This window comes from Crocodylus porosus, unplaced genomic scaffold (genome assembly GCF_001723895.1).
Source record: "Crocodylus porosus isolate Cpor-Errol unplaced genomic scaffold, CroPor_comp1, whole genome shotgun sequence".
In the NCBI taxonomy this organism is placed as follows: domain Eukaryota; kingdom Metazoa; phylum Chordata; order Crocodylia; family Crocodylidae; genus Crocodylus; species Crocodylus porosus.
In genome coordinates, this window is record NW_017728906.1 from 69,185,428 (window position 1) to 69,198,743 (window position 13,316).

The following is a 13,316-nucleotide window of genomic DNA, read 5'->3' on the forward strand; positions in this document are numbered from 1 at the left end:
TCTTTGTCTGAACCTGGGCCCTTCCTGGCCTTAGCTCACTTTTAATCTAGCTGGTTCCCACTGCCTGGGGTTCACTGCACCAGGATCCTAGGTTCTTGAGCTCCAGCTCTGGCCCTTTGTGGGCTCTGGGTCATTTGGCACCTAAGCACACCCCTTGTGGATGCAGGAATTACACTCCCCAGTTTTTACTGTAAAATATCCAGTCTTCTGACATGCCACAGTCTTCCCTCTAAATGTATTTGGACACCTGTCTGTACTCAGCACTCCAGGGTTCCAGGCCCCCAGAGTGTGCTGAGCTGGGTGCCCCTGATGCAACTTAGTGGCCTCCAATGTGACCCTTACAGCCACCCCAGTCCTCCAATCCAAATGTAAATCAAAAGCATGAGCATCTGCTTCCAAAGCATAACGCTCACAAAACACAAGTTCCCCTGTCGGGGTTAATTTTACCTGGCAATAGAACCAATGGAAAAGGTTCAAGGCCCTCTTCTTGTGTTGCTCACAGCGTCTGTTCTGCCCTTCTGTGGTAGAAAGTCTTTTCTGCCACAGTCTGGACTGGCTTCTCCCTGGTGCTCTGCCTCCTGTGGCTCATAAGGCCAGACTGCTCTTTCTGGGCCAGGCCCTGGGGTTTTGAGCCTCTCCCTGGGTCATCTGACCATCTATTCCCCCCCTCCCCCCCCCCAGGCCTGCCAGTCACTACCTGGAGCAAGTAGCCATCTTATTTAAGGTCCCTTTTTGCCATTAAGTCTGTTCAAGGGGCTGAGGTGGCCATCAGGCCCTGGTTTTCCTTCCCCTGTCAGTAATGGGTTAGGGCCTCCATTACACTCAAAAATATATGTACAGTATATCTATCAGATAGACACACATATGGGATGGGAGTTCTTATATTTGTGTTCAAATGGGTTTTAACACAAATACAAGAATTACTCTTGTAACGTGACTGAACCTTAATAATGTCAAAACTATTCCTCAGCATGTTGTGCTGGAGTATGAGTTGCTTTGTCTGTGTATTTCATTTGCTGAAATTTTAGTTTAAAGTTGATGGTTAACCTAGCAGATATGTATGTCACAATTACTGATTACTTTAAATATATGTACCTCATCTTAATGAAATATTTGCCAAGGGAATAATATTTTAAATATGTTATCACATGTGGGAGACACACAGCTAGAGCTTTTGGTTTTGACCCGTGGACTCATTTGGTATTTATAGATTATGTGTTTTTTCATGCTGTATGGTTATATTTATCTTAACAGACAGCTGATCAGGACTGTTTGGAGCATGTGTAGTAATTCGTCATTCAGTCAGCATGAATCAAAGTGTGATGCATCCATGAAGAAAGCGGGGTATTTGTAGGAAGATGTGGTGCTATGGTGGTGTGCTCTGTGCATGGACCAATGGAATAGGTTTGGCACACTGTGGAAAATATACTTCACACTATACAGAAGACCGGTAAATTTGCAGTACATTTAATTAACAATACATAAAGGTGCTGTCAAATCACCAGACCAGGAAAAACTGAGTGCTGTTTTATTTCTTCCTTTGCTTGCTTGAAGTCCCAACATTGTTGCAACAATAGTAGGTTAAATATGTGCAGATGGAAGTGATATTTTTGCATGTCTGGGCTTCTCTAAGGAATATTGATTTTATGAAAACAAAGATATTTGAAAGGTCAGAGCTGTCCAAGAACACTTTTTTTTTTAAAAGGCCCCATGATGTTTTTCTTGCTGATAAAAGAGACGGGTGTGTTTATTAAACTCTGCAAACCATATGATGCTTCATATTTTTCCACTTGATTTCCTGCAGGGTGACTTCACTTGGAAAAGCATGTCAGGGCGCAGTGTTCGGCTGAAGTCAGTTCCCGTTCAAAGCCTTTCAGAGCTGGAGCGGGCTCGACTACAGGAAGTGGCTTTTTATCAGTTGCAGCAGGACTGTGACCTAGGTTGTCAGATTACTATTCCCAAAGGTAAGGGCTCTATCAACTATTTCTGTTTAGAACTTTGCAAGTTAAAACTCTGCTTGGTAAACCACAAACAGCATAACTTGGTAGTGCACGTAGAAGATAGTGAGTTGGTCACTGCTCAGCATGAATTGTGTATTATGCTTCTATTCAATAATAGCATTGTCGTAAACTATGAAGAATTTCAAAAGTGAATTGTGGTTTTTAGGTGCTTCTGTTTGTGAGTATATCCAATGTGAGGTACCTTTAAGACTCCTTTGCAGGCAGTGAATATTAAGTACTGTTTAAAAAACAAGACCTTAAAAGTCCTCTAAATTTGAACCCTTAAAAAAAGAGGAACTTGAAACACTGAAATCTTTTTGAAAATCTTGGCCAATTACAATATGTCTTTCTAGTGCAAGGCAGCACCCTGCAGAGACAGCTTATGCCAGCTGTGTATGTTGGCATGAGGATACTCAAGTTAGCTCGAGGAATCTCTGCAGGGTGCTATTTTGTCCTGTGTAGACTTATCCTAGGGTTTTTCTCCCAAAGTAAAAGATTAGCTCTCAGAATTTGGATGCAATATAATACTGTTAAAAATTATCTTGGTCACTATGGACAAGACCCATACCAGGGGTGGGCACTTATTTTGGCTGGAGGGCCATTTTAGGAATTGTGTTGAGCTGTTGCAGGCCAGAGGTGGGGTGGGTAGTGCTGACACAGTACCCAGGTCCATCTGCCCTGCACCCACCAATGGGGGCACCGTATGGAGTGGGCAGGCGGGTTCTCCATGGAGACCGGATTGGGCAGAGCGTGCTCAGTGGGTTGGATGTGATGGGACTGTGGGGAGTGGCATCCAAGAGCAGGACACTTGGGCAGGGGTCAGGTCCAGGATCACAGTGTGGTGCAGGGCCTAGAACAGAGCCATGATCTGCTGTCTGCACAGTAGGGATGTGCAGGGAACAGACCACAACTCTGCCCTGGGCCCTGGCTCCATGCTGTCACCACCCCACAATCCCAACCTTGGCCTCCACTTGCTCCATCCAGGGCCTGTGATAGATGGAGTGGATGCAGAGCAAACTGGTCAGCAGGGCTGGGTCAGCAGCATTGGAGATGCTAATGGCAGTAGCCAAGAGGAGCTGCCACTGTGGGGGCTGTCAGGAAACAGAATTTGGTCACCATGCTACCCCTGCCCTGCAGTGTGCCCCAAGGATGGGGTTAGTGGCCACACACACCATGGTCTGCGCCGTGCCCAGGCTAGGTGGGGCCAAGGGACCTACCACAGGACGGATAGAATCCCTTGGCTGGCTGGCTGGGTCTGGCCCACAGGCTGTATTTTGCTCACCTCTGATCCAAACCATAATGAAGACAATGGACAGAGCTCTACTGCTTTTGGTGAGTTTGGATTGCTCCATTTAAGATAAATAATGACCTATACTTTGGTGATCTTCAAATCCATTTTTTCTGTTTTCTCTCCACACTACTGTGCACTTATTTAGGAAGTAAAAGAAATTCACAACTCTAGCATTGTTTCAGGTCAGGATATTGTGTAGTTCAGGGTGGTCAACCTGCAGCATGCGTGCCACATGTGGCATGGGAGGTGTCTGTGTGTGGCACATGAAATATTGGGGAGGAGACAGCACAGCTGCTGATAGGGCAGGAAGCAGAATGCAGAGCAGTAGATCAGCAGGGAGCACAAGGCTGACAGCAGAAAGCAGAGCAGCAGATATGTCAGGGAAGGGGATTGGCCTGGATCTTGCGGAGAATGCAGGGCTGATGTATGGTATGCTTGCCAAAGAAGTTGGTCTCCAGTGGTCTAGATTTTACGGCAGCATGACCTAGCTAGAGATGCCACAGGGCTAGATTTTGAATGGCTCATAGCTTTTGAAGTTCAGAATATCTGCAATGGATAACAATACTGAAACTATAAGAGAACAAAAAGTGTGAGGCACCTTCTTGCATACAGTATTCTTAAATCTTCTTGAATGTGCCTGAAATCCCTGCCAAAGTTGATAATGCCAGAAATACCAGCAACGGCAGAGTAAGTTTTCCACCTACTATAGGCTTCATTAATCACCAGCACAGGTCCACTATCCCCTCAGAAATACATGCAGGAGATATGAAAATAATGTTAAGCCAGAAATACTGTCAACAGCACCTCTGTAATATGTTTTGATTGTTTGAAATGCCACTTGTATACTGAGGGCCAATCTTTTGTGCAAGCATGCCACAATGTAGCCCTGCACCCTTCCCAAGTGCCACTCCTGTCTGCCCCCTTCCCATGCCCAATCTGCTGTTCTGCTTTCTGCTCCCAGCCCTCTTTCCTGACTGATCAACAGCTCTGCTTTCTATTTCCTTCCCTATGCTCCATGCCCAGTCTGCTAATTTGCTTTCTGCCATATCTGTCACTCTGCTCCCTCCCTGATGTGCTATGTACCCTATGCAGAAGCTGCCAGTGCCAGTTGTGGTATTCCCATGCTGCTGGTTGGCCATCCCTGCACAAGTAGATCAATACAGAATATAAAAGGAAATATCACCCAAGCCTTTGGTGTACATATTAATATTCAGATATTTTGAGATTTTTCAGCTTTGCAAATTTCATTTTTTCACGGCAGTCCTGTGTAATGTTTGTTATTACTAGCAAGGTGAGCTGTGAAAGTATAGACATCTTACAAGAGGAACTGGAGTGCTACCAGCTGGAGCAGCCAGTGCTTCTGCACTTCAACCGCTACAAACTTAATTCCTGCCTGTGTAAGATTTACTGGTCAGAAGTATACCCTGCCAGTTTATTAATGCCAGGCACAGGAGAATGTGAACCTTACACCTCACCACCTTTCTATTTGGGCAAGCATTTAATAACCAAAGCCAGACCAAGGTGTTGTTCAATGGCTCTCTGCTTTATTTCATTTATTTTAATTGCCCTTTTAAGTTGTTCTATTTCTCTTACTGTGAGCTGCCCTGAACCATTGTTTAGATGGTGACACATAAATCACATCAATAAATAAATAAATCCACATGGGAACAACTTTTAACTTATGTGTGTATAGGTGAAACAGAGTTTAAGTAATGCCTTTATGGATTGAATAGGATGATTCTAAACATACAAAATTGTATGTAAAAATAACATCAACCATAGGTAAGCATCATAACATAAAATTTACTTTTCAGTAACAAAGTCCAGGACTGCTGCATCACTTCATGCACTACTCACCAGTTTCCCAATTCTTGGCTATTTCATGTACTTTTCATTTGTACATCTGTGTTATGATTTAGATAAAAAACAAATTATTCTCATATCACAAAACATTCTTCAGTTTTGTCATATTAGACTTCTCAATGTTTGTAATTGTGGTTGGGATTGGCAGGAAAGCTTGCTTGGTGGTTTGAGCAGGGGGCGGTGGTTGGGGAAATTGGAGTTCTTGGGTTTTGCAATGTTGTATTGTATGGGGAATCCTCTAGATTGTGGTTTGTTTGTTTATTGTAAGCCACTCTGAGACTTTTGGAGAGAGTGAGATACAGTTTTCCCTCGCTTTATCCTGTACATGCGTTCCTGGAATGGCGCATAACTTGAATTCATGCCAAGGGAACCCACTTTACAATGTTACAAGTAAGGATACATTCGAAGACGTCAACTGTACTGACCCCCCACACCCATTTCTACCACTTTTAAGAGACAATTTTGGTATTTGCCAACAGCAGATGGTACACACAAGCACAGGGTGGTGGTGAATGTTTAGTTGGTGTGAAGAGAGACTGGTGAAGGATTCACTGATGGACCAGAGAAAGGGGTAGGAGATAAGGTAGCGGAACTCTTAGAAATCATAATGGGGATGGCAACTACAGAAATACGTGTCACAGACAATGAGCGAGGAGCACAGATCCACACAGGAGACTATATTTTGGTGCGCGTCACTCCCCACAATGCACCGCACAAAACAGCTATCTGTGGGCTTCCACAACACTGACCACATAAAAGTGAATTTACCTTGTATATAATGAATTTTTGATATAAAAAGGGTCATCACATAAGAGTCAGTTCACACATACAGAACTCACATAAAGTGAAGGGAAACCTGTATAAAACAAATAAAATCAGATCAAACTGAACAAAATATTAATATAATGCAATTCTTGTCAGGTCTGCATAGCAATCAGTGAGTGTGTGTTTGTGTGTGTGCGTGTGTGTGTATGGATATATATATTCACACACACATATATATATATTCTCTCTGTCTTACACACACACAGAGTTATATTGTATCAAAACATGTTGCTCCTCAACTTGAAATTATATTGAAGGATGCTATATGTTTATAATTAAAAATTGAATTTGGTTTTGAAGTGTTTCAAGAAGAAACAGCCCTGTGAAAAGACTAGAGACCTGGACAGATCTTTTGGAGTCTGGAAAAACACAAATATGTGTTGTAGACAGGGTATGAAAGTCAGGCCTGTTGCTCATGGGAGTAGGAGGGGTTCTGGACTGTCCTTGGTATCAGAAGCCTTGCAGTGCTCACAAGAGGTTCCCAGCTTAGTGCCACATGACTTTTATGACCAGTTACAACAGTATTAACACTTGATCACCAATAACATACTTCATAAACTTTAGGCCCCCTCAAGTGAAGTAAGCACTTCAAAAGCATAGCTAATTCTTTTTGTCACCTTGATTTGAGTATATCAATGTGATAATGCAATCCAGTGCAGTATGACTGCAATAAATATCTCCCAATGAAAGAAGTCAGCTCTTGTTACCTTAAATATAGTAAGATTTATTTGGCATAGGAAACAAAGAAGAAAACAGACAAAATGCAAATGAATCCATATGTAATTATAAAACATGCTAAGACTTGGCCAGGGATCTTGGTTAAAGATTAAACTATGGCATAAGGATATGTGTCTCTACTATAATTTTGATTCATACTGGGTTCTTTTTCTTTCTGTCTGCAGTCACCATGTCTTTTACCTCATATTTCCCATCTGCCAGATTTAAATGTAGAAATGTATATTCCCCCTAGGACAGGGTATTCAGGTGAGATCCTATCATTAAAAATGAGATGATTGTGTAATTTATCTACTTCTGATGGATTTACTCTTTGCGCAGTTTATTAATTAAGCTTTTGATATTCTGAATGATTCAAAATAGGTTTAGTTTAATTCTTTTTCAAGTCTACCTGGATATATTGGGAAAATCAAAGATCATTTTTTTAGAATCAAAGATTTTTTTAAATCTCTGTGGACATGTCAGGGGTAGGTGCCCAGGCCTGGGTGATAACGTGACCTGGATTGTCCTAGAGATGCCACCGCCTCCTGTCCTCCTTTCCTGCCACGTCTTGTTGCAAGTTTAATTCACATAACAGGAGGCAGTTCATTGTTAGGACACAATCCTCCTACAGGTAGGATTTATCACTTTCAGTAGTCACAGTCCAAATCCTGTCCCTTTAAGGGCTGGCCAGACTTACCAGTTTGGTTGCCCTGTATGTTTAAACAGAGCATTTCTGGATTGGAGGTCCACCACAGCTATGCTCCCTCCACATCCACCAGTTTAAAAGAAATATGCAATAACAGAAAATGTTGGGGCCATTCACCCCTCTCACCATGTCCAAGAGCATTGCAGTTGGGAGCCTCTGTTCCCTCTCACTTCCCTACTTCTGGTCAGTGACAGCTGCCTTTAATTCTCCTTCTGGACACTGGGTGTCCAATCTGCTGGCCTCTCTGCCCACTGTTGCCTTGTCGCACACTCAGGGGGTTCATTTACATGGAGTCTTCTCTGAGCCAGGTTTTCTTCCTAACCCAGCAACCAGCAGTTTCTGAGTTCCCTGCTGTGCCATGGGGCACAGTCAGGGCTGAGGGAGGGACACAGCCCTGCTCTGTCACTCTTGTACAATCTCAAATAGTCTTGATTCATTACAAAAGGTTATCAAAGGGCAGGGTTGGATTAGGTAACTTCTTCAGATCTCTTCTAGCCCTACATTTCATGATTCTTCCTTAATTGTGGGAGAACATAAAATAAGAAATCTGAGATATGCTTAACAGCTTGGTAACTGCCAAAAGGTAACTGTTGAGAAAATAGGCTGTGTCTTCCTTGCAGAAATAGGTGTGCTTTTGCATTACGGTAGTTAACTGAAAGGACCTATGTTGTTGTAAAATCACAGTTAAGACAAGGATTGGTCATTTTTACCTCAGTGTAGTTGAGGAAAACTTAGTCTACTTTATCTCCACTAGGCATTTACATCATGATATCCATCTCAAATGTGCTACCTCTGTATAAAAACTTTATACCTATTTGTGCAGTGCAGTGATGAGAGAGATTTGTGCAGTGATGAGAGAGCCTGAGGGTGAAGTGTATTAATAGTGTCTACCTCTTTCCCTTTAGCATAATATTTCAAAAGAAAGAATATATAAAATGTTGTTCAAGTCCAGGTTTGCCTTTCCTGACCTTCCCTGTCTGCTTATAGATTATGCTTGGATGATGCCTGTTTCAGGAAAGGACAGGGTTCACCTTGGTCCTCCCTTGACTATGAATCAGGGATGCTCAACCTCTGGCCTGTGAAGCAAATACAGCCTGCAGAGTCATTGCATCTAACCCATGGAGCTTCCCATGGGTTAGGAAGTTTGGCAGCAGCGGGAAGCGAAGGCTATTAATACAACCACACACTCCCCCCTGCCAAATCCCAAGCCTCACACACCCTGTTAAGGCGAGGTCAGGATGGGCTGCCACCCTTTCACCAGCCCCTTTTGCTTCTGGGCCAGGCCACACTCAATTCCTTCCCTGCAGAGCTGGGTTGGGATCTGGGCATGTCCCCTTCCTCCCCACCCCCTTCCCTCCCTGAAGCATTGATTTGGGACCTGACCATGCCTCATCTGCCTCCCCCACAGGGCTGGGCCCACACTCCTTCCCTCTCAATGGGGCCAGGTCAAACTTCTTTATTCTCTGGGGCTGCACTGGGACCAGCCTGCCCCCTGTCCCCTTTCCCATGGCCAAATGATGCCTGTTGTGCCCACCAGGCAAAAGCTGCATTAGCTTGTTCAGCAACATACCTAAGCATCTACCAAAAATTAAGTGTGCGCATCACTGCTTGGATAAAGAGAACTGCATTTTAAACATATGCTCATGTGTTTACCCTGAGTTGGTGCTTCATGGATCCACCTTTGGGTGAGAAGAATGGAGGACGCTTTTGGCCTGATTATAGTTGAAGAGACTTTATAGGACGAGGAAGTAAGAAAACAATGAGGAAGGGGGAGATAAGCTTTAAAAAAAAACAAACCCCCAAAATATCCAAACTCTCCCCCCATCCCAACATTTTAGAGTGCATGAATGTGAAAGAAATCTTGAGCAGCCTATTAGTCACCTTCATTTGTGTATAACAATCTACAATCCATTGCAAAGGAAAATACACAAACCAAGAAGCAGCCAGCAAACCTTTGGTCAAAGATGGGAAGCTTTTTTTTTTTTTTTTTTAACAAAAAAAGAACAAAATCGTTCTCATGGAAATTAAAAAGAACACACGGAGATGATTAAAGCTTGGAGAAAAGAGAGAAGAGAGCATCAAGCCATTAAAAGAGTGAGCTAATGAATTAATACTCAGATGATATAAGGAAAATATAAAAATCATTTTTTAAACATATATCAAGGCAGTCGACATACAGGAGTATGCTATGTTAGGAGCAAATACTATGGCAGCTTATGTGCCTGGTACAGCTTTTGGCACAATAGAGCTCCCTCTGTAGAGCATTAGAAATAGCACATGATGATAATGGACTTTCTTTCTTTCTGTTAATTTAAAAATTAGAAAAGAAAGGAAAGAGTACTAATTCTAAAAAAAAAAAAAGCAAAAAAACCTAGTTTTGTACAATGTGATGTGTGAGCACAGATGGCTGAGCTTTGAATTATTTTTGTAATTGGTCTTCAAAAAGATAAATAAAGGAAAAATGTATGGATAATTAGGAAGTAATGAAGCTGTATAAATACAGCTGCTGAAAAAATAAGCCCAGCTAAGAGGATCACTGGAAAAACTGAATAATATGTACAAATAGCATATGGTAGGCAATCTTAGGCATTTGGGGAATAATTTAATTAATGTCCTGAAACATTTTATGAAAAGTCCTGGAGAATTAAGGAGGTGCTTCCAAAAGAAATGGGTGGGGGAGGGAACTGTATGTAGTCCCAGTATTAAAAAATGAGAATGTGATAGATCTGAACTTTACTGAAACATGAAAATCACAAAAAGAATTCATTCAGATTTGGCTCGTGAGCATTGGAATGTGAATTGCAACCTGGCCCAAGGCCTGTAAACAAAAGCTAATAGTAAATGTCTCTTTTTCTAGGATAAGGACCAAGTTGGATTGTAACTGGGTTTAAATCTGTTTGATCAAATGAACTGGCCTGGAATTTCTATTTAATTATCTCCTGGCTCTGCTTTAAAACACACAGTTTTTAAGGGAAGGAACAATGCCCGTATTTACATTCTGTGAGACTGAGGGGGCTCCATTGTGCCTTTAAGGTCTGTTCGAGAAAGTCCTACTGAGAACTCCTGGTTGCACTGCACCTGAAGCAAACGCAGCTGCTGCTTGAACTCTGTGGCTAGGTACAGACATTACACATAATCTGGATTAAGTGATTGGAAATTGAACCAAACCTGTAACTGTACAGAAGTTTGGGGCACAAACTGGACTAGACTTGGTGGAACCCAGTAGTCCTGGATCAATGTGCACTCAGACTTACATGAATTAAGTTAGTCTGGTGCATTGAACTCCTGTACCAGATCCCCTGTCGAATCACGTTAGGTTGCTGTCTGCCAGCATCCCAGGCTCCTTTGCAGGTCCCCCCAATCCCTCTTTGCAGGGAGATGTGCTATAACTTAGCTATGCTCAGCTGCGCCACCCCTGAGCTCTCACCAAGCTGAGTCAGCAAGACTTCTATTCCCAGCTCCACCCCCTGCCTGCTGCCAACTGTCAACCACAAGCTTGGGGCAGGGAAGGGAGCATCTGTAGCTCAGTATTTTTCTGTTTTTATACAATGTGCCTAAGTGGGGGGAGGGCAGGAGGACACTCCACAGAAGAAAGGATCGGGCCCCTCAGAGCCCTGGAGAATAGCAGGGGATTCCTGCAATTGCAATTCCTACAATCGTACTGGGCACCTGCTGCTGCCACCTGCTGTTCATCGGAGCTCTGAGGGGCCTGATCCTTACTTGTGCCAAGTGTTGGCCAGGCTGTTGGCATGCCTGGGTGACCCACTCTGCAGCTCTCCTGGAAGCCTAGGGCCAGGCATGGGAGACGGTCCACTGCAACAGGGGTTGGGGAAGGGCTTGCTCCTACCCAGGAGCCAGTCAGGCATGGCCCAGCCACCCAGCTCCCCTCAGCATTCTCCAGCAGCCGAGGAGCCCATGGGGCACAGTGGGAGGTGTACGGGAGCATCCCCAACCTGCTGGTCTCGGCCAGTGCAGGTAACCTGCAAACCATCCCCACCAACCGTTGAAGGTCTGTTCTGTTCCCTTCCAATCTATCCTACGCTGCTTACAGAAAACCACATAGGTTAGCTCAATTCCACCTCAGGCTTTTGGAACACGTGCACCTAACCAGAAAGAACAGTTACCATGCCACCGTTAAGATGGTGTAATGCCAGCTGGCCTCTGGGCCCAACCAGCTCTGATACCGTTGCTTACTAAGATAAAGCTGTGGCTCTTTATCCCAACTTTGCTCTTTCCTTTAGCAGAGAAGTGTGGTTAGCTGTGTTAGCTTGAAGTCAGGCAGAAGGCAGGGCAGGGTATTACCTTATAGACCGTCTAATTCAGAGGGATCAACTTTTATAAACAACAGCTTACTGCATCACATGCTATGAATAGACCTGTAGGGAGCAGGGGTTCTAAATAAAAAGAATAATTTAAATGAAAAGGATAGGGAAGGGGGAGGAAAGGACTAACTCATTTAGAGAGGCATAAACATTTGTAAGCAACAACACTGTCAGATGCTACAGGTGGACCTGCAGAACTTTCCTTTCCTCCCTCCTTCCCTATCCTTTGTACAGTAATTAAATTACTGGTTTCTTTTTAAAAGCCCTGCTCCCTGCAGATCCATTCGTAAGTAAGGTCTTGCTTACCAAAGCTTATGCCTCTCTGAATTAGGCAGGCTATAAGGTACCACCTTGCCCTGTCTTTTGCACTTTCCTATTATTGAGGATCATGAGTTTCCCCCTTTGCAAAACTGGTTCTGCCTACCGTTGTTGTCCTTGCATCACCTTTGAGCTCAGGGAAACCCAAGAGCAAGTACAGTTTGATCCTTCTTCCAATCAGGAAAGACTCCTTGTACCCTCTCCCCATGTATTTGTATAACCATTAGAGATGAGCACAAATCTGCCTCAATGAGAAAGAGTAAAATGGGAGCTCTGGGCCTGATCCAGTGCCGATGCAGTCACTGGGAGTCCATAACTTCAGCGACACTGGACCAGGCACTTTGTGAAAAAATGGCCATACTCAAATCACCCTCTATCAAAAATATTTTATGCTCATACACTCTCCTGTGTACCATTTTTTTCTTCCCTAAACATCTGACATCATAGATGAGCACTGTTCAGTATATAGTCTACAAACAATGTTGTGATATAAAAAGTAGTTGATGTTTTCACAGAATTGTGTGAACAGAATGTATGAATACATCTCTTGGCTGCCCAAAACTTTGTCAGTTATATTTCTCACTGGTATTGTGCCACATGCCATAATCATACAGGCAAACCTAGTAGTGAAGTAAACACTTTGTGTTATTACTGTGATAACAATCCAGCTGACTGCAGTTAGTTTCAAAATTCCTTCCTTCAAAATGAAATAGGCATCTTGGGATGCAAAAGAAACTCTGTATTTGCAACAAAATAAAATGCACAGAGTACTTTCCATGATCACCTACTGTGTTCCTTCCAACATTGTAAAGAGGAAGGTTTTATAAATACAGGAAAGTTGTTGACTCTTAGATTTTTTTTTATTTAAGAAGTTATGAACTTATAGGACTCTTTAATTCTTTGATTCCATCTCTAGGAAATCTGTCTCCCACTTTCCCAACAGACTGCCAAAGTAGGAGCTTCTTGGTAAACACAGTGGCTTGGTACTGACAGTCAGAAAACCTAAGGCTGATAACAGGTTTCTCTAAACTAACTTGATTGAACTGATAAGCAAGTCTGATGTTCACATTTCAAACCAGAAAGGCAGCCAGACCCCTGCAGTGGCTGATACAAGTAGCAGGGGACCACTAGATCAGGCCTCCCAACCTGCCAATCACTGCAGAGAGGCCAGAGCCCAGCAGTTCCCCCAGCCACTTTGTCTCCTTAGCCTACAGCTGGCTGAGGAGTGGGCACTGGGGGGAACCCACCACTGGCACCTGACGCCCAGCTGGAGT

At 43.4% G+C, this 13,316-nt stretch overlaps 1 protein-coding gene across 3 annotated transcripts in view; it reads left to right on the forward strand.

Annotated features, from left to right (window-relative positions):
- ARHGAP6 (Rho GTPase activating protein 6) overlaps positions 1–13,316 on the forward strand; it is a 284,210-nt gene that overhangs the window by 165,231 nt on the left and 105,663 nt on the right. For all 3 annotated transcript variants that reach the window (XM_019529331.1, XM_019529333.1, XM_019529332.1), the window contains exon 2: positions 1,805–1,964. In XM_019529331.1, the coding sequence (XP_019384876.1) occupies positions 1,826–1,964 (139 nt within the window). In that variant the 5' untranslated portion in view covers positions 1,805–1,825. The remainder of the gene's footprint in view (positions 1–1,804; positions 1,965–13,316) is intronic.